The following is a 27,717-nucleotide window of genomic DNA, read 5'->3' on the forward strand; positions in this document are numbered from 1 at the left end:
CTCTGCCCATTGACCAGGACTCTCTGGCTTCTTTCCTTCAGCCAGTTCGCAGCCCACCTCCGTAACCAATGTCCAGACCTCACTCCCTCAGTTTAGGTGTAAGGATGCTGTAGGAGACTGTGTCAAATTCCCTGGGAGAACTGTACTTGGAAAGCAAGGAGCAAGGGAGAAACTCCTTTACAAAGCCTCAGAGTTGAATTATTCACAGCTCTGCAGCCCCAGCTGGAAACATCTGCTGCAGTAAAAGGCTTTCTGGAAGATGGGAGACAACGGCATCTGCCTGCTCAGGAAGGAGAAGGTGCAGATGTGGAGAACTGGGGACTGTACTTGACTCTGCCATAAACATGCCAGGTGAGGAGAGGCAAATCAGTGGATTTCTTTGTGCCTCAGTTTCCCCTCTGGCCACTGGGAATGATGATGATACAGCTGATCTTTTTCCTCCCTCGTGTGTTTTGCAGTTTATAGGCTGTAAGGCCCTTGCGATGGCTTATATCTGCATCCTGTGCGGCACTCGCTTTCTCAGGTTTGTTGTTGCTCTTTTAACCTGAACTGCAATAGTCACAGTCACGCAGTGCTTTGATTTTTGACAATACTTTCCTGTTATAGGATGGTTCCAAAAGTCCACTGTGTTTTGAAGTTCAGGTCTCCTCATTCCCATGCTGTAGTTGATGTGCCCAACCAGACTGAGCTAATCAGAAATCAGTATACTTTACCCTGACTTCAAACCTGAGTTTGAGTGAGATGAGGGCAGGAAGCCTCCCTGGACTCATGTTTCCTGCACTGCCTGAATTTCTGTTTGGGGATGGGACAGGCAGCTCCCTCCTGCTCTCATTGTACTCACATGAAAACATCGGAACCGCTGCCCTGGGTCAGAGCAAAGGGCTGTCTCGCCCAATATCCTGCTGCTGACAGTAGCCAGCAGCGGATGCTCACGGAAAAGTAAAAGCACCATGGCTGTATAGAGGTGTTCTTCCTTGGCTATATCGACCCAGCTTTAGCAGGCAGCAGTGTAGGAAGTTTCTGTTCTGGAGGACGCATTTCAGCATCTTGTTGTTAACCCCAGGTGTGTGAGTCCTCCATGCTGCTTCTTCCCAGATAAAGTCTGGCGACTAATACCCACTTCCTCCATGGCCAGGTAAATCAAATATATTCCAGGCCACATGCTGTTACCTCTTGAATTGTCCTGGCTCCTCTGGAGATGTATCTGTTACAACAGGACAAGGGGAAATGGTTTTAAACTAAAGGAGCAGAGATTCAGGCTGGACATGAGGAAGAAATTTTTGACACTGAGGGTGGTAAGACAATGGCCCAGGTTGGCCAGAGAGGTGGTGGATGAACCATCCCTGCAGACATCCCAGGCCAGGCTGGACGGGGCTCTGAGCAACCTGAGCTGGTGAAGATGTCCCTGCTCATGGCAGGGGCGGCACTGGATGAGCTTTGAAGGTCCCTTCCAACCCAAGCTGTTCTAAGATGCAGCCAGGGATTTGGGGTGCAGTGCCTTTTTATTGGGAAGAGACCTTGCCACCTTTCATCATTGCTCTGAGAGTAAGTGCTCCAGGCAGGGGCTGGTTAAGCCTGCTGAGGTTCACTAGCTGTGGGAACATGAGAAGATCCTTTCTCTGGTGAAAATTAATGTAGTCCAATCTGTATTAGAGTCATTGTTCAGGAATGGTGAGATTTATAGTCTTAATCTGAAGACCAGACCAGCTGGTCAGTGGGATTGTCTTGAAAACAATTATACTGAAGAGATACATAACAAAGACACTTTTTTTGTTGTTGTTATTTTTAAACTTTAATTTTTTTTTTTTTTTTTTAATAAAATCTACATCTCCACACTGGATCCCTGGAAGACTGGAGCCAGTCATATTCTTGATTCCAGTCCAGCATTTAAGGGCTGTCTTTCCTCATAACTTGTTCAGCACTTTAAGCATTAAGAAAGTGAAAACTTTCTCCCCTGCCTCTCCCTGCCCTGGCTGCTGGACCGAAGGTTACACAGCTCATCATCCTCCTTGCCATCAGTAAGGGATTGTCAGAGAGTTTTGTTATCCTTGTATTAGATTTATCAGGGAGTAACAAACTCCCCTCAAAACTCCTAATACTCAGGATAATGCTTTTCCTAACTGCTTTACCAAGAAAGCCCCAGTGCCTGCTAGGCTGCTGCATGCTGGCTTCTCTCCAAAACACTTTAAATATTCACTCACGGGAGAAAAAAATCCTTTTATGGTGCTATGATACTGCAGTGGAGACCGCAGCCAATAATACCAATAACCCCTTATTAAAAAGTATAATAAAAAAGAAGTTCTATCTGAAAGAGCAACCAACCAACCACCCTAATATTGGTGAAAGATGGGACACTGAGTGCCAGCAGGGAGCCAGACCTGCAGGTCCCCCATCACCACCCTCCCATCTTTCCAGTCATCAGTTTCCCAAAAGGAATATGCCTGAGATGAGCAAACCTCTGCGGTGTCACCTCCTGTTTGACTTTCTGCAGGGGACACTGGAAGGTGCAGGCAGTTCCATAAGCAGCCCTATATATTAGCATGTGTTTTTGCTACCTGAAATGTCCTGCAAGGTATATGTGATTAGCATCTGGGAAAATAAACAGAGCACCACACCTTCTCAAAATGAAACTGCCAAAATACTCAGTAATACATTTATTTTGTTAAAATAAACTATGTACAATAGATGATATTAATGTGCAGTTGCAATATACAATAATTACATGTTTAAAAGAGGATAAGCGAAAGAGTACAGAATCATGTGCTGTAAATAGAAAACTAATACTGTTTACATGATTTGTAAAGTATGCAAAACATAATTGCTGGAAAGTTGAATTTTATTGGTTTGAAATTTTATTGCTTTGACAGGAATTTTGAAGATTTGGTTAATCTCTGAAAAAAAAAGACATAGCACTCAAAAGTCAAACATAATGTTTTAGTACTCATCCTTTGGTTTTACCAGCCCCATAGTCCAGTGATATTGCACAAAGCAGCTTTCAAGAGAGAAAAATTCAGTTGTTAACATCAAGTAAAGTAAATGACTCTTTTTCTTCATTTGCTAAGAACTGGCTGATGATGTATTAGGTCCTGATTTGCGCTGAAATCATTACACCTGCTTCACAAATTCAGTTAGAATCACTCATTGCACTGCTACTTTAAGCATTGCTGAAGTACTATGCAAAAAAGAAAGGAAAGAAATTTTCTCGTCTTCGAGTTCTCAGGGAAGCAGAGAATCTCTTTGCAGTGAAATGCTTGTATTTGACGAGTGCATCAACATCATAACTGGTTAAACTGTATTCAGTTTTCCTTGCACTCAAGGACCGTTCAGGTCCATCTCCCTGCTCCTCTCTGCAGCCACCTTTGAAGCCCTCCCAGTCCCAAGGTGCTGCTGAGCCCCAGATGGCTCCACGGAGGCACCTCCAAGCCCTTTGGCCACGCTCAAGCCACACTTGCTGGGCAACCATGGACACCAGGTTATGCCTTGCTCTGTAGCGTTTCCCACCTGGCAAGCTAGGCTCACCACCTTAAATCACTTCTACTCATGAGTGAAGACTTTATCAGTGTCTTTCCCCTCTTACATGACTTTGTGTTATTGCTTATTAATGAATTAATATTTACAAGTTTGTGGAAAGTTTGGGCTCATTTACTCCATACTGACAAGGCAGTTCAGTGCCTGTCAGTTCTGTAACGCGGTTGGAGCAGCTGCCTATTTTGGGGAAAAGTGTTGGGAGAGACAATATGACAGTCATACTATGGATATGGCTCACACCCAAACTACTTTGACAGACATCAGACAAAAATTTCTACATGTTATCAGTACAAATAAATGTTGTGCTGGAAGATCTGGAAACTGTAGACTGATGACAGCTGTTTCCTCTGAATTCGTTAACCTTCGCTCAAAGTCAAAATTTGCCAGAGTTGGTATCAGCAAGAGCACACACTGACCTTTGGCAAAACCAAATGTGAAATTAAATCTGGCATCCTGAATGGGATGAGATGAAATTAAATGACAGCAATGAGTGCAATGTCAAACCCAGCAAAGATACCTGTTTGTCTTGAATATTACACTGCTAGTGTAATCATTTTCATCCTCAGACCCGGTAGTGGTTGAAAACAGGAGTTACAAACCCAGTCTCCAAAGCTCAAGCTAAAGATCAGATCAGCGAAGTCTCCAGATGCCTAACTTCTTTTGGGAGTCCACAACCAGCAGCCAAAAGGTATAAAAGATTCTTGGGCATGGCTCAGTGTATCTGTGTGCTCAAAGCTTGGGCAGACACAATAAAGGGCAGAAAAGGAGGAAATGTAAAGACTCTCAAATACTTTCCACATTAGTCATGTGTGGACCCCATTGAAATTTTCCATTGTCTTCATGAGAATTGAAACAAAGCCAACATACAGCATCTTTGAAAATCCCACCCTAAAATTACAGTTAGAAGAAGCAGCCAAACGCTGCATTATGGTCTGCACGTTCTGGAAAGAGGAGTGAGGATCATGCTCGGAGTTAGTTTTGTTAGTGTATTTTCAACATCAAAGAGATTTTTCACCATTGAAAGCCATTCATATGATTTTTGCTTTTTGATCTGAGAAATACAGGTTTGTGAGCTCATTTTCCTCTTACAATGGCTTTTGCTCTTTTGGTGGGGTTCCTGTAACTGCCCAGGAAAAATAGATTATTGTTCACATGTTTCTGAAAGCTTTAACTGAAACAAAGAAAAGAGAATTCGAGGCCTTTTTTCATCCTAGTTATGAGTGTCCCCATAACATCTTAAAACGAAATTTAAGTTTTAGAATCAAACAAATTAATTGTGGCTCTAAGCCCTGATTTTGCAGCTGTCCTTCAAACCAGAAGTGTAGAAGCTGTTCTATGGCTTTTATTACTTCTAATTGGTGTATTTGTCCCAACTTTTTGATACAAAAATATTTCTATTCATGTTTTGTTTTGATAGGTGAAGACAGCTGGGATCACAAGCCACCACTGAAACCAGCGGGAGGCTTTTTCCTGCTTTCAGAGGGTCTTTATTCACTAAGAGGAAAATAAACATTTATAGTACAGATTTGTCTTCATTTTTACGTAGAGCTCAAGTGTGTCTAGAAGTTTTCTGACGTAGGTCACTCCATGCTCACCTCCTGTGACAGCAGATGCTCCTCCAGTTCTATCAAGTTGTGAACCAAGAAAAGGTTCTGTTATTTCCATATTTTTTTTTTCACGTAGGATAAAATATATTACAAATCCTCAGGAAAAGGAAAATACAAGGAGGAAGGCACGTGCAGCCAGATTCCTGCATTCTACCTGTTTATTGAGCAAATGGTCCCAAGGCAAACATGAGCATATGTTGATTGCTTCACTGGAGAAGGCAAATGTGCTTTTAAAGAAGCCTGGCTTGAAATGGATTGGTGCCATTGCAATTTATTTTCAATCCAGCCGAAGTTTCAGTGTAGTGAATTGAGAAGCATTTGTTGTGTCACTGAGGCAAAAAAGGTACAAAAAAGGTCATGGGCTGTAAATAAGCTACATAAGCAGATGGGCAACTTTCATGTCTGAATTAGAGAGACATTTTTGAAAGGACATGGCAGCTTGCACGGTGAAAATACATCTGCTAGACACATGTCAATCAGAGTAATTGGCCACTGTATTGTTTGTTGTGTGTGTTGGGTGGCAGCAACAGAAATTTTTTTCAAGAACTTCGGTAACCTTTCCCAAGTTTCTCTAAAGGGTTCTTAAATTGGATATCTGGAGTCTTGGGACAAGATCTTGGATGGGATCTTGCGTCCTTGTCAACAGACAGTCACCAGTAGTGAAGTGTTTGTACCCTGTTCCTCTCTGCTACTGTGATTTTCCCACTCTCAGGGTGAGTTTTTACCCACTTGCCTAATGTTACGTTGCAGTGATGGTTTCTGGGTGAGTCCTGCTTTGTTTGGATAGCAACATGCCTGAAGCTTGACTCCTTTCCCAACTAATTTCTTGTTTCTTCTCTACCACATTTCCTTAGAGATGGCAGATACCAGACAGATAGTGGTGCTGAGCATGACAGGACACCAGGTCATTTGTACAGCATGTGGGGAACGGGAAATCACTTCTTTTTGAGGACACAGGCCACAAACACTACAGCAGCTAGAAGAGATTTTGTTATACGTTAGCTACAAGGGCAGGTCACCAATGGTCATACTCATACCCCCTCATTTACATGAGTGGTGTCATTGGGACTGAATGAGATGTGAGGAAATTGGAGACAATTCCTTGTGAAGTAAGATGCCCTTCAGTATGAAGAAGATTGCCAAAATCCAGCCCCTTACATAAAGTATTTGGAATAACTTTTAGCGCATATTAAGATGCAGAGCTATATTTAATCCTGTGTTTTGTTTTTTTTTTAACTGAGGCAATACTTTAAAAAGAAAAAGGGTAAGAAATATCAATGGCAGCTGCTGAAATGATTGTTTTGATTGTCATGCTGGACTCTGAGTGAATTCTGCAGTTCCTGCCAGTGAGAGGAGCCTCCTTTCTCTGCTACACTAACCCTCCATGTCCAGCCATCTCCCAGCATGTTGATGGTCAAGAAGATTAGTGTCAGGTCTAGCCCATGTGGAAGTCAAGGGATCCACATCATGCTTAATTCAAGGCAATGCAAGACGAGAGCTTGTAGTTGGCTTTTTTTCATAAACTGCATACTGCTTCAGCAGTAGGTTTTTACAGGGCAGAGAAAGAAGGTCAGGGAGTGTTTGGCAAATAGGACAGCCAAAGGGAGATCATCTTGAAAACTGCTCCTTGTCACTCATTACTCCTGCAGTATGCAACTACACAGGACTTACACCTAGTTCAACAAATACTCATGGATGGACTTGCTGGGGGTTGAAGCTTCATTTCTGCATTCTTGCTATCTTTTTTTGAGCTTTGAGAGCCAAACTATGGAAGTCTTTGTGGGACCTCCTTCAGTTCGTGTTGGAAATGGCGATATAGCACAGGATTGCCCCAGTCCCACTGGCCTGCTGTTTTAGCAGCGCTCTGAAGGGGAGAGGCCTCTCTAGGTTGTTTTAATGTGATAACAACTCTCCCATGTCTTGAGATATCTCCCTAATACCTAACGTCTCTAATATCACCTTGCAGGAGTTTGCATGAAAACCCTTTGGGATCTATGTTTGAAACTACAACTTCAGGTTAACAACTCCTGGAAGAACATTAAGGTTTGAGAAGAGGCCAAAGGAGATGAGTTTTACAGAGTTCAGCAGATTTCTTGTAAGCTGTGAGTCCTTTTGAAATGGTAGTGGACTATTAGCAAAGGCAGCTCTGTCAGGAAAGGTTTTGACATCTGTTGCATTAAGAGCACATTGTCAAATAGGTTCCTGGGATGGTTTATAGCCTTTACAACTCTCCTAATGGTGTTCCTTTGAAGGTTAAATCAGGGTTTGATTTCTATCTAGCTCACCTTACAGTGAGAACACCTGTCTCCTTTCACCTGGCAATCATTTACCGATTTTCTTTTCTTGTTACTAATGGTGCTTGAAAATAACTTGAAGATTCTATCTGGTGCCTTATGGCTCTGCTTGCACTGAGTCTGGTGTTTTGCTATTTCTGAAAATAAGCTTTGCCGCCTGTTCACACACCATCTGTTGGCTTTTAGTAAAGGTATTAGGTATGACTTGCCACATAGAGTCTCCTTAATCTGCCTCCAATTCCTTTCTGAAGCCCGTTTGCCTGTACTGTTCCTGCCTCCTCAAAATAATGGTGTAACAGGGCAGATCCTGGAGTCAGTGCCATGTTGCATGGATAACCTAACGCAGGAATAATGTTTATGGGACCTGCACTAACCAGGGCTATTTTAAAAACATTTATTTTTGTTGGAAGAGAAATTAAAAATAAAAGGAGAGCAGAGGCTTTTTCTCAGTGGATTGTGACCATTCCCCCTTCCTTGCAGCTCCCAGATGTCAAATTTTGTCACAACCAGCTTGAAAAATTTGAAATTTTACTGCCTCACAAACTTGTTGTGCTTGGCTTTTTAAATGCAAATAAAACCCTTTCTAGTCTCAACATTTTTTTGTATGCATATTAATATTTTTCTATCTGCTTTCACTGCTATGCAATGATTTGTGCAGGGTGCTGTGGTTTAATACATTAAGACAGTAGCATTTTAGCTTCTACATTACCAGATGGTGGTTTAGGTAATTTTCCTCAAACCAGTGCAGTTACATTAATGCTACAACTTCCTATTTGATTTTTTGATTTTATATACCTATCCTATGCCATCCCATTAGTATTAATAGATGCCCCTGATACTCGGTAGCACACAAAAATATCATTTGATTATTTGTTGCTTTCTCTGGTGCACGCTGGGAATCCTATATTGCAGTTTCCCAGTGTGCTCATTATTTTATGATACGCTCAGCTGTCAGTCTGGATTTCTATTTCCTTGGTATTTTGTGAAGCTTCAAGAATATCTGGCAGATCCAACCTGAGCTTTTGCTTTGCACTTCAGCTAAACAGACTTCACATACTTTAACCAGACACTTGTATATAGGTTAGCGCTCTACAGCAACCTACATAAGCTAAACCAAAGTAATCATCCTATTTTTGTTTCCACTGAAGTAACGGGCAGCACAGTGAAGCACTAATTTTCTCTGAAACCTGTTGAAAGCTTTTTTCTTTTTCTTTTCTTGGTTTCAGTGGTCTTCGAGTCATGTCATAAGCCAAAACATTCCCTAAATTTTAATATATTTAATCCACTCATAGTTTTCTTTGTACTCCCCTAATATCTCTTTATACATTATAGTTCGGCTGATTGCCACTGTCCCAGCTGTGCAACGAGTCACTGCTCTGCCTGGGGATGGCAACACAGCCTCTGTGGCATGACAAGAGCTCCTTCACCAGCCTCCAGCACTGTCCTCACTCCGAGCTGTGCTTTAGCAGCCAGTCCATTTGAAGCAAATGGCTGGGACATAACTAAACCTAATATAAAATAGGCATAAAGAATGCTAGCAGTGAGGAAATATTTCCTTTGGCTGTCTTTGATTTAGCACAAATTTGTTTTCATCCCTGCTTGTGTGCAGCGGGAAAGAGATGGAGAGTGAAAGCCAGCTGGGTAACAGCAACAAGGCGTTAGCCTCAAATTTGGTCGCTTCTGTCTGAGAGAATTGTTGGTTTCTACCTGGAAACATTCTGAGGCATCGGATCTCGGTTTTGTAGGTGTGCATGGTACACTGAATTTGCGCTAAAGGAGGAGCTTGGATCCATGACCCCCAGTGACTGCAGGACTGGGCAGTGCATCACGCTTGTTCCCTTCTCTGCACCAATGGTGCAGGTCCGGTGGCCCTGCTGAAACTTCTAATTGCTCTGAGTAACACAGGGTCTATAATTCACTGCTAATCACAAGAGTTTTTCTGGTCGTTGTATGTACTCGGCACATGAGCAGACCCCTGGCGTGGGGTGCGGGGGGTGCAGGGCACGTGTCGCTGGGCTGGGAGGGTGCACTGCTATTCCTTGCATTTGGGAAATGCTGCCTACAGACACTGCTTGTGCAAGGATTCCATCAGAGATCTTGAAATCTATATTTGCTGGCACCATGATTTTCTGCTTGGGCTATGAAATCCATAACAAGACAGTCTCTTGGCATTGCCAGGGTACCCGATGGCAGATGCGAGTAGCAAGACGCCCTTTGAGTTTACCTCTGAGCATCCATGTTGTTGTGATGTGCAAAAGTACGGGCTCCCAAGAGAGGCTTTAGTGAAAAGGCACATTTGTTTTCAACAGCAAAAAGAGCTGACAGGCATCAGACCTTCTCCGAAGGTCGGGACATCCCATCTCTGTTTTGTCGGCTGCTGCCCATCATCTGCCACTCGTATGAAAGTTCACTTCTGAGGACTGCAGCCACACTGCAACTTAAACAGCACTCACAGTAATGAAGATGGAAAAATGGGAGCAAAGAAAGAAGTAATGAATGGGAGGAGGGAGACTACAACAAATCAACATGTGTACAACTCCACTTTGACCTTTTTTTTATATGAGATACTCCATTAAAAAAAAAAATCTTAAGGCAAGTGGATCACTTTAAAGCACTTGAAGTTAGTACGACCTTTGGCTATTTTTTTTTCTTTTTCTTTTTCTTTTTTTTTTTTTAAATTTTTTTTGTCTGCTGGGTAAGATGTGGAAATCCAGCTGATCTATACGGTAAATTTTCAGTTGCCATGGCAATGTGACTCATTCATGTTCTCAGTTTGGAAGGGAGGTTGTTCCACGCTGCTATTTCATGTCTAGGTCAATATTCTTTGGTGGCAGAATTTCTTTGTTTCAGTACATTAATGCTACAACTCTGTTCTTCCTTTCCCAGCTTATGGAAACGTGGCTCAGCCTGAACATTCCCCTGTAAAAATACAGTTTTTTTGCATTTTTCTGTTGTAAGAACATTCCTTAAGTCTGGAGGTAAATGTTGATCCATTTTGATAGCTTGGGTGCAGCAAGATTCTCATGCTGTGAAGTTTCACCATCAAGTGAAAACAAACTAGAACCACTCCACCTTCGCTTCCATGTGGTTTGAACAAACTAAAGTATACCCTGAACCAGCAAGTCTTATAAAAGCAAAGTAATTTAAAAGTACATCCTACCTATAGTGTATATCTTACATATTAGATTTCTACAGACCTCCATGTGCTTTCAGTCAATTCAGATTCAATTCCTAAGTACTGCAAATTCCTAATTTTGATCTATTCTTGCTTAAGGCCACAAATGGAGTTTCTCTTGTTTCTTTTACCACCTTTAGTTCTTTGTTTTTCCACATGGCACCTTCACCTTATTCCTAAGGAGAGGAGTCAAGCAGGAGCAGGAATCCTGGTTTCTGTTGGCTCAGGGCAGTCTGAAGGAGTGGGAACAGCTCTGGAGGGTTAGGAAAGCACATAGACATGAGTTGGCCTAGTGTGATACAGCTTGGAGGCTTCACAGAATGGAGGGCTCCTACATTTGGGCAAGAAGGACCCTTTTCTGGTCATGTTCCCCATTTCAGTTGCATGTGACCTTCATTGCCTTTCTAACCTGCTTGGTTTCATTGAACTCGTCTCACTTTTCTTTCCAAGTGATGTCACACAAGGGTGCAGCAGCTGTGGCACTTTGCACAACGCTTCTTCTTCTTCTTGGGGTGGAAAATGGTCATGATTGCTTCATCAAAGACAGTCTTAAGGCCTTTCTGTGTGAGGGCTGAGCACTCCAGATAGCACTGTGCTCCAATCTGAAAGAGAAGAGAGAAAACATGAGTACCCACTACTGGGAGAGACAGAGCGATCCTGTTCCACCATCATTCTACATGCATACGTGTCCTGCCACAGAGGGAAGACTAGATCTTCAGAAAAGGGATCAGCTCTTTCCCTGTGAGATCAAGGGACAAGCTCAGGTGACCATCCTGAGTGAAGGGGCAAGGATGAGCATCAACACCAGTATCTCACCACAGTGGGTTAATGGAAAGCAGGAATTCCCTGTGTGACCATCCAGAGGGAGAGGGGACCTGAACCCATGTTCGAGGGCTGGACCAGAAGCTTGGTCTCCTGTCGAGAGTCTCCTGGGGATGCTGATATGACACAAACACACACAGTGGCCCAGGAAAGAAGCCTCAGCTTTTTCATCAACCTTGTGGCTTATTTAGCTTGTTCTGCTAATGGAGGGGTGTAAAACTCATTTTCACTGGGGGCCACATCGGCCTTCAAAGGGCTAAATGTAATTTTAGGACTGTAGGAGTAGTTACATTTATATAGTCCTAAAATTACATTCGGCCCTTTAAAGGCAACAGCGAGGCTGATGTGGCCCCCGGTGAAATGAGTTTGACACCCCTGGGCTAATTGCCAGAGCCTGTAACAGCACCTGCAGCATATAAGGTGGAAATGGCTGGGGTCCAGACACCTACATGTCAGGGCTTGCAAAGGACTTTTATCCCCCTACTTTCTCAGGAGACAAGTACAATAGCATGAAAGCCTTGGGAGCTCCTTCTATGCTGCTTGAAGTGCAATGGCTGTGAGAACCAAGTTGTCTGTACTTTTGTAAGGGATAGGGGCCAGTTTGGCAGGAGGTGACTGCAGTGAGGGGTTTGCCACATGCACCCCCTGGCAGAAGCATGAACAAGAGGAGTTTGCCACATGCACCTCCTGAACGAGAAACCCTTGATTCAGGCAAAGTAAGCAGAAAAATCTGTTTTGCTGCCCAGTTACCAAATGCTGCCCTGTGCGCCTTGCTGCTTTGCATGGAGCTCGACTGGGTATTGCAACAGATCAGCAGGATCAGGAGTTGCAGTCTGTTTGGGTCTAGCTTGTTTGAACAGAGATTTTAATCTCTAGCTGGGAACAACCAATGCACCCCAGAGGAGTTCACCTTGAATGAAACAAACCCATTGGAAAGCTGTGATCAATTGATTTTGTGGGACCTCAGGAAAAGCTATTACCTCCTTTGCTAGCTTCACGCCATGCTCATAGGTGAGTGGTTTCTCCTTCATGTAAAGCAGCCGAGCCAAAGTTTTGGGATCATCCCGGAGATCAATCTAATAGAAAATACAGACAACCCGTGCTCAGTAACACCTTGCTGTAATTCTTGAAACAGGTTTACAAACCCACAGTCATATTGTTGTATGAGCATCTGCCTTTCCAGCCTCAGATGATACATCATAAATGAATTGCATGTGTTTTCCCTTCCCTTTTTTTTTCTTATTGTTTAGTGTGACTTAATTCTCACTGGTGGGTTATTGGGCCACAGCTCAGATATAGCTGCTGTACAGTAAAGATGAGGTTCTCAATGGCTCTCACAATGTGTCCTGTAACGTGCTGGTGGAAGCCTGAGCCCCGCTGGAAGGGAAGGCTGCTGCAACCCTGCACTGCATCACCTATAAAACACCCTGACAGGCCAGAAAGACACAGCTCAGTCTGAATGACTTGAAACAAAATCCTGTATTTCCATGGAAAACTTCAACGTGAAGCATTCTGGCACTTTAAACCCATCCATTTTCAGAGTGTGTGATCCAAAGGATAATAGTTCTATTTTAAAATCGGCATTTTAGATTATTCCAATGTGGAAAACAAAGCCAGTGTTTGCATGATTTGACTTCCGTATGGCAAGAAGATTTTGGTTTTGACCAGGTTTTGATTTGTTTCTCTAACTTGGCTTAGGTTACTGTCCAGTGCTTGGACATTGTCCAGACTCATATTCCTACTTCTCACCGTGTCTAGCCACTCTGTGCTTTGGAAGCAACCCCATGTTCAGGGCGTTTTTATTTGATTGATAGATTCATAGATTTTAAGGCAAAAATAAAGTGGTTTGATTGTTTAGTCTAACATCCACTTTAACACAAGCAGGGTGGTGAGTCACTAAATGCAATATTGATGTAAAACATGAGGAAGGATATTTCCTTTCCATTTTACTAAGTCATTTGGTTAATTATTCCCATTTTTAGCGTTTAGTTTGAAGTTTGACTTCTGTCTCTAACCACAGACTTTAATGTTTTTTTCCGCTCACCAAATGCCTGCCAGAAATCTTTTCCCCCTATAGGTATTTATTCCTTGATAACACATTAATATACATTTGAATGAAAAGATGGGATGAGTTTTGCCAGTCAGGACTAGGATGACGGGACATCTGCATGTTGGTTTCCATTCCCAGTCCCTGAGCTTTCCTCTAATGGCTTCATATCACATAAGATGTTAAATAGGAACCTTTTCCACAGAGTTCAGCCTCCAGCCACCCGTGGGGTGGAACAGGAGCCCCCTTGCTGGCCATGTGGTGCCCCAGATGGGTGCTACCTGTGTTCCTATGAGGACGTAAGGCACATTGGGCATGCAGACTTTCAGCTCGGGCACCCACTCCTCCTGGACGTTGTGGTATGAGGCAGGGTTCACCACGGAGAAGCAGATCAAGAACACGTCTGTGTTGGGGTAGGACAGGGGTCTCAGCTGGTTGTAGTCCTCCTGCCAGGGGAAAACAGTAAATGCATTATAGGGTGGGGGATAAATGATGATGTGGCATCATGTTGGCTCTCAATGAACTGTTGAATGCCGTCCTTCCATGCTCATGAACACTTATAACCTCCGGGCAGCTGCTGAGCGAGGAACCAAGATTCATGGGCCAGGGATACTGTTCAATCAGCATCTCTACTCAAAAGAGCTCCTCAGTACAGGAAAGACATGGACCTGTTGGAGAGGGTCCAGAGGAGGCCACAAAAATGATCAGAGAGATGGAACAGCTCTGCTGGGAGGACAGGCTGAGAGAGTTGGGGTTGTTCAGCCTGGAGAAGAGAAGCTCCTGGGAGACCTTGTTGTGGCCTTTCAGTACTGAAAGAGGACCTATAAGAAAGATGGGGACAGACTTTTTGCAGGGCCTGTTGCCACAGGACAAGGGAAAACAGTTTCAAACTAAAGGAGGGAGAATCAGGCTGGAAATGAGGATGACGTTTTCTACAATGAAGGTGGTGAGACCCTGGCCCAGGTTGCCCAGAGAGGTGGGGGATGCCCCATCCCTGGCGACATCCCAGGCCAGGCTGGACGGGGCTCTGAGCAACCTGATCTGGGTGAAGATGTCCCTGCTCATGGAGGGGGGGTTGCACTAGATGAGTTTTGAAGGTCCCTTCCAACCCCAAATATTCTATGATTCTATGATTTTGTTTGTGTGTGTATTATCCATAGTGATGCTGGTGTAGTGGGCAACGCTAAACAGTGGCCGTCACTGGTGGTGTAATAAAAATTGATCTTGAGGCTGCATGTATCTACCTCAGCCCTCCAGCAATGTGATACTATCCTGGGAAGTATTTTACTGTCACTGCTAGCTGATATTTGCTGATGACACACATGTCTAGAGGCTTTTCTGTTAATATTGTGGGCTTTCTTTTCCCCAATAGACATTATAGACATGACCATATACAACAAATACGGGCCTCCAGGCTATTTGGTGCCATTGCAGTCATGTATGGTATGCAGCAACGTGTCAGTCAGCAGAAGACACACGTCTTGAGAACACAAAGCAGATTAAATCCAGCCTGCAGTGGCTGGGTAAATCACTGGGGGTGAATTAGTGTTTCCACAGGCCCTGAACTGGGGAAGGAGAGATGTCTTCTCTTTGTGCTAGTTGTGAAGAGGGTGAATTTTCAAACAGCTCAAAGTGCAGCTGTGTCGTGTTGTGATCTGGCTTTGATAGCTGAGTTTCAAGGAAGAATTTGGGTCTGTTTTCATCCTTCAGATGTTGAGAGTGAGCAGAGGTTTTGCAAGATGTGTGAAAGGGATAGGTTGGCTCTTTGTGGTAGTGAGAGTGTATGTAGCTGTGTCTGGTTGGTACTTTTCAATGAAACCTGTTAGAAAATCTCAGTGAAACAAAACAGATGCTTGTAGAGGGGATACATCTGTTCTGGATGATGTTTTTGGAGGGTCCAGAATTAAAAAAGGGGAAAGGAACACAAAGTTGTAGCATAGGAGATGATAATACATGTTGCTGTCAAGCCTGATAGAGACCTAAGTCTTCAGTGTACAGTTTCTACATTCTAGGCAAGCCTCAGATCTCTGCAGTCTCTTTTTTTTTGCTTATAATTGTCTGAAACTTCAACTGGTGCAGTTTTGCTTTACAGATACTGAAATAGTTAATAACTCAATGAAAATTTATAAAAAAAAAAAAGATATCCAGGTGCTGTTGCTTGGACTTGAGAACACTTGTTTGAGGTAGGGAAAACCCACATTAGAGGCAGAAGCAATACAGCTGCTGTCTGTCCTGCAGGAGAAACTGATGCAGGACTATATCAGTGCATGCTCAGATTAGATGGTGTCTTAATTCAGCCTTACATCTGTCTTGCTTTGGTGGGTCAACAAATGACAGGGCTTAATTATGAGTTGAGACTGGTAAATATTCTTTCCGAAGTCTTTTGCTCACTAAGTATGCAATGATAAGATGACCTAGACTACTTATGAATCGACACCCATTTCTGTAAAAAACTTAAGGATTATGTAAAAACAAGCTGCTCCAACATTTTCTAAACAAAAACCTTAATTATTTACTCTGAAAGGAAGTATGAGTCCAAAATTAGCTCTCATTAAAAAGAAGTTTAAAGAAACATCCTAAACAACAAACGAAGTGTTTTGTCTAACCGAATGTTCGTTGTCCCAAACCCACTTCAACAGGAAGAATAAATGCCCAGTTAGCATCTCCAGTCCCACAGCCCCAGTATTTGGGGCAAAGCCAGAGTATTTGTCAACTGACCTGTGTTTTTCCACTGTCATAGATAGTACTGACCTGAAGAAGGATTTACATAACAAGAAGGGGTGTTTGGACATGGCAAGTGAAGGAAGAGTGGATTCACCCTGTTCAAGGAATGGCAGGAAAGGAAACTCGAAGACATTGTGGAAACATCAGCAATACAGGCCATGAAGAAGTCGTTGGGAAGAGATTTATAGGAGGTTCTGGGGATGGAACCAGATGAGTCAATAGACACAAAGTGGATGCCAACACAGTGGGAGCAAAGGAGTAAATGCATTATAGAGATGGCTGAGGTTTATGCAGATGCTGTGGGTGAGGGAGTGTTGGCCAGGTGCCTACCTGTTTATGTGACATTATTTTAACCCAGAACATCAAAACTGGTGACTTCTCCAACATTGTGCCAGAGTCAACATGGGCTGATACTAGATGCTTGGCAAAGGTCTTTTTTTGTGTGTGTGTTTTCGGTTTAATTGCTGCAAGTCAGCCTCCTAAAACAGCCACGTGGTGGCAGCAAGCCCTCGAGGAATGGTGATTTAGGATTTTTGGAAAGAAACTGGCTAAAAATGACCAGTTTAAATATTCCAGATGTGCCTATTTAAGGGGTCTGGAACTTACTGTACCATTAAAAATATGAACTAAAATCCATGAGCGTGCTGCCTTGCAGTGACAGCAACTGGGCTGTGCATTTCATTTTATTTTGTTTGTATCTTTGTGGCCCCTGGAAAATGCTTTTTCGGGAGGACCGTTCCCAGTTTGTGTTAGCAGCACAGAGCATTATATAAACCCTAGGGAGGGACAGCCACGCATCACGTAGCAGAGGTCTCATCTCCTGTCAGGGTACACAGAAGCTTGCACGGATGTGTTAAAGCACAAGCACAAATGTCGAGGGTAAGAGGCAATCAGCTCTCCCATGTTTCCCTGTCTTTGCAGGCTGGCAGGAACCTGCAGACCACATCAGACAAGGATCCTGTCTTTGTTCATACCTGGCCTCCAGGAGAGGGCTATAGCAACCTTGCAGTGGGCCATTATGAGATATGGCACACTGGGATCCTTTCTCATTCAGAGACAGCTGGTTGTTGAAGCCAAGCAAATAAATAGAGTTAAAAAGGAACTGGACATTTGCATGAGTACAGGGTACATCCAGAGGTGCTGCAGCTAGTGACTGTGGTGTTTGGGAAGGGACGTGAGTCCTCATGGAGTTGGGCTGTAGATCATAATTAATTTGTTTCCTTGTCTTGTGCTTGCATTTTGCTGCCTTTTATTTAGGGAGTGCAAGGCTTTCCAGTTACACTGCCTGGCCACTGGCTTGGCATGGAAACACCAGCACTAGACCTTGCCTTGCTGGGTTACATGCCTGTGGCTTGCTGGGGCTGAGAGGCATTGATGGGTGTTGGTCCCTTCATGCTCTCTCGCCACCAGTAGGCTTGCAGCACTCAGGCTCAGAAAGTACAGCAAAACCTGATTTTTTTATGTTACTGCCATGCTGATCTCATGTACGCTCCCTGCCATGTCAGCCTGTTAAAGCACTCTGCATAGGAGTCCAACCTGGGGAAAAAAGACCACTGTTTTTTTCCTCTCAACACTGTTAGTACCAGATATGCAGAAAAGCAGATACCCCAGACCTGGGGTCTATGCCAGCTCTCCCTTCGGGCTGACATAGGGTCCTGCTGCAGGAGTACATTTTCCAATTGTTATTTCATTAGCATATGTTTTATAGCATCGTAATGTCAAGTGCTATTTTTGGCTATGACTTCACACCGATGCCTTTGGAAAGCCACACATCACAAGGAGAAGGAGGGAGGAAACAACCCAGATGATGTGTTGTTATAGCTTGAGCATGTGGGAAGCATCATCCTTTCAGCCTCCACTGAGATGCAATCTAGTCATCAAGAAATTATTCATGCTCTGAGTTTTGACTAGATGGCCACGTCCTCTGGACCAAGGTCTGAAAGGGAAATGAGCCTGATGAGTTAGAAATGGTGCTTGAAGGCACCTGGTGCTCTGACTAGCTGGAAGTGGGAGATGGCAAAATGATTGTGGAGGAGTGGATGGAGGGGTGAATTCTGCCAGAGAGGCTGGTTTGTGTTTCTTCTGGGCTGGGAAAAAAAACAACTAAGAGGATGTGGATGGCAGGTGGAACTGTCAACCCTACAAAACAAGTGGAAGTATTAAGGCACTGGATAAAATCTGACTGAGAACGGAATATAACTCCAGTCTCATTAGCAAAGGCTTGCAGTGCTGCCGGATTGTGACAGACATGCTCCGAGCTCTGTGTTTGAGAGCACAGAATAGAAAATTGAACTTGCATTAAACAAGAGACAAGCACTTGGGTCATATTTTGGGACTGATTTCTGGATGTCTGTTTGTACCTTGTAAATAGAAAGGCTAGGTGAACTGTGACACCAAACTAGCTATGAAGTGAATGTTGCTTCCTGGAGACGTGTGATAGGAATAAAATGAATAAAAAGTGAGACCCAAAGCATAAAAGCCCCAGTCCTGCTGAGCACAGGTTGTTCAGAGGTGACAGTTTGTCCTGATGTGGTTTTTGACCTCTTGCATACTGCCACAAAGTATTTTCTGTAATAAGTGGCCTTCTGCAGACAGGAGAGTCTCCTTGTGCATTGTTTTTGCATTTCATAGCAGTCAGTCATGGTCAAAAAAGCCCACAGCCAACAAGTCCTCCTGAAAGCAAAGCTCAGTATCCAGAGCTCCTCTGTGCCAGAGGGTGAAGCAGGGTCCCAAATCTGCTTTCCCTTCCTGCTGCCTCCAGGTAGCAGCTCTGACTGGAGCAACCGGTGGGTGTGGGCTCCAACCTTCCCAGGCTGGGAGGGACCTGGGACCTGCTCCCTCCCCTCTCACAGCTGATTTTCTGCAAGGTTTCTGTGCAGATTGTGGTCCTTTCTTTAGTCTGCCAGTCACTGGCCTCTGGAGGTAGGAGAGGGAAATTTCGCCATGAAAAGCTGTTGTTCCCTGAACCCTTTTCTGCTCTTCTACTGGCAGAATAAGGCTGTGAGAAATATTTTCCCTTCATCTCCAGGAGCTGAAATGAGCCCACAGACCAGAGCTGTTCTGCAAACTTTTAGTGCAAGCACACTGTATCAGACCGCAGACAGTGGAAACAATAAAAACATAACGTAAATAAGTATGGGATACAGCATCTCCTGTAATGGACACCCTTGTCCTGGGAGAAGGATGTTAGGCTGGATGCCAGCCTGGCTGCGTTACAATTTAAAAAGTCAATAGCTGGTGATCAATAGGCTGGTGCTGTTATTACATTAGTTTTCTGATCTTGGAAATGGGAATTATTCTATCTTCAATGCCACCATGTGGTAAATGTAAGAAAACATTGAGTTTATATGAAACATCATATTTGCAGTAGGAGGTGGATACACGGGAGGGTGAAAAACCTGATCAGGCTTTAGGGTTTTGCTTAGACAAAGTTCAGTCTTAGGGATGAACTTGCTAAACATGAATGAAGTCTCTATGCAGAAAATAAAATAGAAGGTCAACAGTTCAACCATTACAACTCACAACTGATCGTTAATATTTGTAAAGAAACCTTCACAAACAGCTTGAACAATAAAGCCCAGTAGGTGATAGTAACAAGCAAAACATGAGAAAGGAAACTTATAAATATTTTGTGGTAATTTACCTGCCCTGCAGTGTCATAAAGTCCCAGCAAGTGTTGTTGTCCTCCCACAGTCACAGTTACTGCAAGAAAGAAACAAGAGATGTTTATGCATAAGCCAGTGGACTGATTTTTATGTGTTTTAATCCTAAAATGCCAATACACACCTGTGCTAGACACATTAGCACGTGTCTTACAATGTGCACTCTAAAGCAAGCACATCTGTTCAACCCAAATTGAAGGCAAGCTAAAGTCACAACAAAAGCAAATTATTTATGCCAAGCTCTTATTTCTTCACAGACAGCCAAGAGTGATAAACTGCTCACACCGCTGCTACCAAGGACCCAGCCACCAGCTGATCCCCATGAAATGCTGGGACTTGAAAGTACAGGATTCCTGCCTCCCCACCATGAGCACTGGAATAGGTTTGTCATGGATCATTGAGAGAGGTTTTTTATTATTCTTGTTTGTTTGTTTCAGGCTGTGAAATGATGAAGCATCCAGAAGTGGTTGACGTTCGATGGGTCTTGGTGGAGGTGCGCTGCCTCTTGGGCAACCTGTCTTGTCCTGTGTCATGCAATCGCAGGTCAAGTGGCCACGCTTAATATATGGGGCTCTGTAGTGGCTGCTTCAAAGGACAGGGAGGAAGAGGAGCACCGGTATTTGCAGAGTTGTTGAACAGATTCTGTTGCAAATGAACGGAAGAATGGCTTATTTTATTGATCACACACAGCACATTTACTCCTTTAGTAGAATTCACTGTGTACTTAATTTTGAGCCCATTAATGAAAATGTTTTCCCATTGCCTTTGGATGAACCCCATTATTAACTGATCACTGTAACAAGTATTATTTTCTATAAAGGATATGATCTGTGTTAAAGACAGTTAGCCAGTTAATCTGCTTAAATCATTACTACTCAATTGGAAAGAAAGGGTGGGAATCCAGTTCCACCCTTTAGTCAACAGGAAGACTTCAAACATTCATCAGGGATCTTGCTCAAAATAGTGATATTCTTGCAGCCCGTGGACTATTAATTTTTTGAAGCATGAGGGCAAACGACTGGGATGAACATAAAGCTGTGGCTGGGGCAGAGGGGGGCTAAGACTGATTCCCATCGGCTGATCACAACTTGCAGTTAATGAGGGCTGAGGAAGATTAATAGTTGCTTTTGGCAAAGAGGAGGCTTGAAAACATCACACATTTTCTTGCTGATTTTTTTTTAAAGTGATAAGACTTTTGTAGGAGAAAAAGACCTACCAGTTTATAGAAGTTAATAGCTCCTGCACTGGGGAGCAATGTCCTGTTTGAAATCTCTTAGACCTGAAGTCTCTGTCAGTGTGGTTGGACAGACCGATTATTCAGCAGCTTTACTTGCTTGCAAAGTGACACGGTAATTTTGCTAGCATATAAACAGAACAAAACTGACATCCTGAAAGTACAACAGCTCAGCAAGGACCAGACTTGCTGATGAGAGCAGGATGGGCCATGCTCACCCGCTGCTGGGGCTGTCTTGTGATGTGCAGGGGAAAGAGGAGATGGGAAGGGGCTGAGAACCCTTCTCTGGCTCCTCAGTTCAGGAGGTAGCTCACACACATTGCAGCTCCCGTGGGGCTAGCTGTTGAGTATGGATGTCCATAGGCGGAAGAGCCCAGGGAAGAGGTACCAGAGTGGGGAGATGGGTATCAATGCAAACAGAAGACAGTCCAGATGCCCCGTCCCCTTCTTTCAACCTGACTTAAATAAACTAATTTGAATGAAACCTCCCCAGAGCCCTGGTTTGGAACTTTCTGTGGTGTATAGAGTCTCAAAATGTCCCAGTAGAGGCAAGAACTGTAGAAGTCTGCTGACAATATGCAGTTTCTCAGAAGCAGTGGGGCCACAGATGTTCCTGCACAACTTACTGGAGGCAGCCAGGTGTAGTGTTTTTTTCCAGTTGCAATCTTAGCCAGCCTTCAACCTGCCACTGCACAGGAGCCAGACCTGCTCTGCTGATTTTACTCAGCCTAAGGATCGACTGTGGGAAGATGTACCCTTCAGCTGAAGGCAATTTTCCAGCCTTCCAGCAGTGCTCAGCTGGCCGAGGTGGTGTTTGAGACTGCACGTGAGCTTGAGTCGCACTGTCAGTCCTTGGTTGAATTTATATGGAGTCTGCAGAGCACATCCAAAGCAGAATTCTCATATAGCAGCTGTGTGACCACGGGGTGTGTGGAGGTGCAAGTGATGTAATGTGTGTGATGAATACAAAGAGACATTTGCCATATGTCAGTAATAACATAGTTATCCAGCTTTACCTCTCATGCTGGCTGATCCTGAGCACCAGCAAACTAAGCTGCCCCTTGCTTGCAAAATATCAGCTCAAATATTCAGTGTTTTAAAAACTTAAAAGTCACTCTGAAATGTACTCTGTCCAGGCTCAGGCTGCTGTGAAGGTTTGCTGGCCCAAATCTTGGTGGTATCTGACAGACAGAACTACAGTTGCAAAAAGCCCTGCTGCAGGTACGAATTGCTGTCTTTTTCCAGTAGTTAATATGTTTTGGAGATAATCTGTTTGGACAGAGGTTCAGTCCGTTTGTGGTGCACCGTGCTTTGCCAGAAGGATATGCTGCAACAACTCCTAAACCCTTATCTGTGCTTTGTGGTCCATGAAGTCATGGTGAATATATTGCAAGAGATATGTGGAGCCACACACAATGAACAGTTATCGATAGTTTGTGCAGTTTGGTTTGGCTCTTGGTGACCTCTGAGAAATGCAAAGGGGGAAAAAAGAGGCTGGTGGTGAACTACCATTACTCTTTTTGGAAAAATACACCCTAAGTCTACCCAACTTGCACATTAGATTTTAATTCTCCTTATAGCACCCTGCCTCCTATGTGTCCTGCTGTGAATTTCTGTGTAGCATCAGTAATTTCTTTTCCTATGTTTTTCCCCATCAGCCTTTATGTTTTCTTTCTCATTGCTGATTGTTCTAATCTATTTCATCATCAGAAGATATCCTTCCTGTCTGCATCACCTCTCTAAGTTCATATCCACCATCCCAGCAAAACTGTCTTGTTGGTTTAACTTCAGCAGCAGACAAACTGCTGTCTTTGGATTCCTGGCTCCAGATGCAGAGCGGACCAAAAGACTCCCACTGACAATTCAAATAATCACTGGCTCTTGAAACAGCAATGTCTAGATTAATGTATTGGTGCTGAAATTTCCACCACGCTTTCATGCTAGCAAAACAAATGTCAAAACAAATGGCTTTTGCCTGTGACAACATCATGGTATTTTTATATGAAGAGTTTATCAGTCTGCCTCTGTCAGGCAAATGGCTGTTCGGTGTGTCCACTTGGTAGGTCGTATTTATGAGCTGAGATTGCTTTGATAGATTTGTAGGCCTTACTTTTGGCTTTATCTCGGTTTACTTTTATTTACCCTGTTACTATCTTTTCCTGTTCTCTCAGTGGCCAAGCCTATGGGAAGCCAACACAGAATTCCTTCCCAGTCAGTCGGGGTTATGCAGGCTCCTTTATGGGCTTGTGAACTTGGCTTTATAAGCGGTCTTGGAGTAACAAGATAAATACAAACTCTCCTTGCCATTTACTGGCCATATTGACATATTAATTAAATACTGAAATGGCATGGCCTTTATCACTAAGTGCAGCAGGGAATGCAATAAAATGTGGCTGAATGCTTGCGCAGTCCTGGTTCTCATTTGGCTCCAGTCTGGGTTGTAGCAGATGATGCGATGGGGTAGATGTTTTCCTCCTTTCACTGGATGGTTTTGACTAAATGCAGAATGTGTAAAACACTGCTTTTAAAATGTTAGTTAGATCACAAATGGGCTGGTTATTTCTTGCTACAATTTGAGTAACTATTTTGGGACGACTCCAGGGCTTTGTTGCAAGTCTGTGTGCCTGGAGTTTTGTTAATGGGCTTCAACACAGAACTCTGAAACACACTGTCCTGCTTGAAGGCCACTGCAGAAAGACAAGGTGCTAAATGGAGTTATTGTGTGGGCTGAATCTGGTTTGTGGACCATCACCAGGTCCGAGCTGGAAGCTCTGTTTTTAAATAAGTGATTAGTTTATGTTCCTGGGGAATATATGACAATTTTTGTTGATATTCTTGTTGCCCAGGTCGCCCCAGATCCACCTGTCAACGATCAGTCTTTGCCAGACTCTTCCCCTTGTATTTAATTTGCTCACAGCAAAGCTCTGTTGATTTTGTGGACTGAATTTTCCCTTGGAAGAGCCCTTCAGCCTCACAACAGCAGCATGCACAGTCTGCACTGACAGAAAGGGGATGTAAATTGTTTGCTGTCCTCCGAGAATCTATTATCCTTGATTAATAGCGCAAAGCAGCACGTAAGTCTCTGGTTTGACACCAGACTAGGATGTGATAGCTTGGATGCTCTTAGCTGTGGTACAGGAGAGTGAATGTGCACATCACAGGGAATTTTTCCATGCCTGTGAAGAAGTGCTTGCAGAACCAAATGACTGTAAAATCACTAGCCAGAATATACACGATAGCTTAGGAAATGTCTAAAGCGATACCACATGGGAGAAGACATGTATTTATTCTAGTGCCTTCCTGCCAACAAATTAAGGTCCAGCTGCTTTGGAGAGAGATGCCAGGAGCATGACAGCAAGCAGAGATAGTACCACTTGCCTGGATGGAAGGGCTTTTTAATTTTTCGAGACGAGTTAATCTGCATCAAACCTCAAACTTTCACAAGCGCCATCTTCTGCCCTTATCAGCAAACTCTCACTATTAAGTTTGTGCATTTGTCTGTTTACCATTATTATATGTACCAGATGCATGTTACTTAACACAGACTAATAGCCACCAGTATAAAAACAACTGCAATTCTCATTGCCCTGCTGGCAGTAAAAATGCCCAAGTCTGTTTCTTTTATAGCTGGGAAAGAGGGTAAAATCAGAAGATGGACAAAAGAGCACTTTTTGGTCAGCTGCAGTAGAGTTTAGGTGGAAATTTTGGGTTCTTACTGCTGTGAGGGATGGGTAGACAGCCAAATTTCTCATTTCTACGATAGATAGAAAGCTCTTTACATATGTGCCTCATAGCTTTTCTTTCAGTTCCAAAGGTGTTTGTTCATACAGGCCTCACTCAAGAGGGACCAATACTGTTTTAAACTCCCGGCTTCAGCTTGTGCCCAATTTCACAACACTATTTCAAACCAAATTTCTTTGTTCATGCATGTATTAATATTTGTTGGGTGAAGCTCTACATGAAACTATAACTGGTTCTGATCAGTGCTAAATACAGTTCTGGTACTACGGAGAGGGGACAGCAACGAGAAATAAACTAAGCAGTATTTTTGTCTTTAAAATACATTGTGCACACACACACGCTTATTAATATATGTAAAATACATGTATGTATGTATGTATTTTTCCAGTTTCTGCTTGAACAAAACTTTCAGTTGTAGAGTGAAATATTTTGCCTTGACTTGGGGCAGCCTAATCATGCCAAGGACATTTGGAAAGGAGAAGGATTCAAATTCACAAAGGGACATAGACCTTATTGACAAAATAATGGGTGAATGGCTCCATACTCAGTCCAAGGGATTGGAACCACAGTGTCACCTTGAGGGACTGGAGCACCTCCCAAGGAGGTGAGAACTGATCTTCTTCTTCACAGGTCTTTTGGTTTATGAAGTAGCTGATAACCCTTGTGAGTATGCCCTAAATCTGCTGCAACACTGACCTATAAAATCAGAGCATTTTCAGCAATGCCAGAACCATTCGTTCCTAGTTTTCTTTGTGCCCTTTACCAGCATAATTGCCAAGTCATTCATATAGAGTGTAACGGCAATTAAGAGGGTGTTTTTTTGTGGGTTTTTTGTGCTTTCCTTGTCACAGATTTGAGGTTTTAGTTGAACCCATCAGAAGGGGAAACCAGTCAATCATTTGCCCAAGGGGTTTTATTAGGATGATCATCTTTGTGAGGCATGACTCAAGACCATCTCTCCAAGAGCAAATGCATTGTCTGTGGTCTGCAGAAAATGCCAGAGAGTCTCAGGGACCTTAAATTTCTTCCTCTGACACCTTCAGAATTCTCTCTGTGAAGTTATTGGTATTCTGAATGTGCTGTGTTCTCCAGCAGCTGATATCTTGCTTGCTGGATAACATTTTTCTTCCTTCCTGAGTGTAGTTTTGTGAAAGCTTTTGTAAAGAACTGGAAATCCCCCTCCTCTTCACAGTTGTCTGGTCCTTTCTGGCAGGACAGGAGTCCTTTTGTAGGAGCGTGTTTGAAGAAGAACGATTTTAAAATATCTTTTTTTATAAATCGCCTTCTTTTTGTACCTCATAGCTCCTGATCAATGGTCTCTACAGCTTAAATTTTAAGATCCCTAATACATTTCAAGTAGGGGTGAAACTCAAACATGCTTCAAAGACATTTAGATCCCTAATTTGCTTTGGTTCCCATAATGGTCAAGTATCTAAGTAACTGAACTGCAAGTACATATCCGAGGTTTTAAGAAACTTTGAATATTCAACATGAAAACAAAGTAAATGTGGGCAGTTCATTTTTGCAGCACCCTCTAAGTGCTTCAGGTGCATTTATGAGTCCTACTTCGGGTCATATTTCTGTATGGTCTGCCAGGGATTAATTTCTCACATGCTGCTTTGATTTGGGTTGTGTCAGTGTCTGGAGAACTGTATTTTAGCTACTGTGGACCTATCTTCAGGAGATGTTACACTCAGTGGAGCTCTAGCCACTCCCTGTAGTGTTCCTCCTTGGAAATATTACCTTCGATTTGACTGGGTGCAATGCTACAACATTGTGTGGCCAACACACCCAGGGCAGATAAGAGCTGGTGTTACAGGACCTGTGGCTCATCCACGGTCCGCAAGTGCCCTGTGACTCAGGTCTGGGCTCTTCACTTCCACATGTGAGGGTCATCTCCAGGAAATGGAGTCACACATTGCTGTAGCATGTTCCCCCATTTCCTTCTTCATGACAAAAAAGATTTGAGTACAGCCAAATTGATTTTCTACCTCAGACTTATCATGCAGCTTAACTATATTTTTTCTGAAAGAAAAATCAAAAATGTGTTATTTGGCTGTGTAAATGGCCTAAATACCTCACTTCAGATGCAAATTGTACTATAAGCCTTTCTTTAATTGCTCCTCTAATAATCTATCACTATCCGGTACAGGCCTCTGTTAGCCAGCACTTTTCAAAGGATGGTCTCTGAGTAAATTTTCTGTCACCTCATCAACGGAGGAGATCTATGTTCTGTTGAGCAAATACTTCTGCCCATCTGATATTTACAATATCTGAAAACATTTCCAGTCTGCTCCCCGCGGTGGGAGCACAGAGAGGCCTCCGGGGCCGGGATTCAGCCGATTTCACTCAGTGGAGCTCTTGGTCTAATGAGGTGGTGAGGAATTTGCTGCTTTGTCTTTAGGCCACAGATATGTAGTGATGTTAAAGCCAGATAGGATTCATAGCATCCTTTATTCTGCTCTAAATAGCTTATCTAATGTCTTCCTACAAGGCATATTTTCTCATTCTTGTATCATTCTTGTAGGTCTTTTCCAGATTATTTTTCAAGCAGTCGTTAGGATTAGACAGTGTGGTCTAGTGATGGTTTCATTAACCATCTAGCCAGAGGTAACATGACTTTCCTATTTTTACCTGTCATCCCTCCATGCCTCATCTGGACCTCACATTGGCTGATTATTCTTGTAATTTAATGAGTCTTGCAGTACTTTATGCTATTCTTAATGCCAAAGTCAAGTCATTCTTGGGTTTTGTATTTGTAAGTTGCATGGAAAATTCAGAACTGTAGCTGAAATACTCACTGCAGGCATCTCACACTCCTGCAGTGCTCTCATGGTATGGAAGTCAATGTTGAGGACTTCTGGAAACCTGAGATTGACTATA

General features: G+C 43.3%; 1 protein-coding gene across 1 annotated transcript in view; it reads right to left on the reverse strand.

The window, feature by feature from the left end:
- Positions 1–6,352: 6,352 nt before the first annotated feature.
- RHOJ (ras homolog family member J) overlaps positions 6,353–27,717 on the reverse strand; it is a 59,970-nt gene continuing 38,605 nt past the window's right edge. The window contains exons 2-5 of the mRNA XM_065840107.2: positions 19,841–19,899; positions 13,755–13,919; positions 12,407–12,502; positions 6,353–11,206 (exon numbers count right to left, since the gene is read on the reverse strand). Of these exons, the coding sequence (XP_065696179.1) occupies positions 11,060–11,206; positions 12,407–12,502; positions 13,755–13,919; positions 19,841–19,899 (467 nt within the window). The 3' untranslated portion in view covers positions 6,353–11,059. The remainder of the gene's footprint in view (positions 11,207–12,406; positions 12,503–13,754; positions 13,920–19,840; positions 19,900–27,717) is intronic.

The sequence above is a fragment of the Patagioenas fasciata genome, chromosome 5 (genome assembly GCF_037038585.1).
Source record: "Patagioenas fasciata isolate bPatFas1 chromosome 5, bPatFas1.hap1, whole genome shotgun sequence".
Taxonomy (NCBI): domain Eukaryota; kingdom Metazoa; phylum Chordata; class Aves; order Columbiformes; family Columbidae; genus Patagioenas; species Patagioenas fasciata.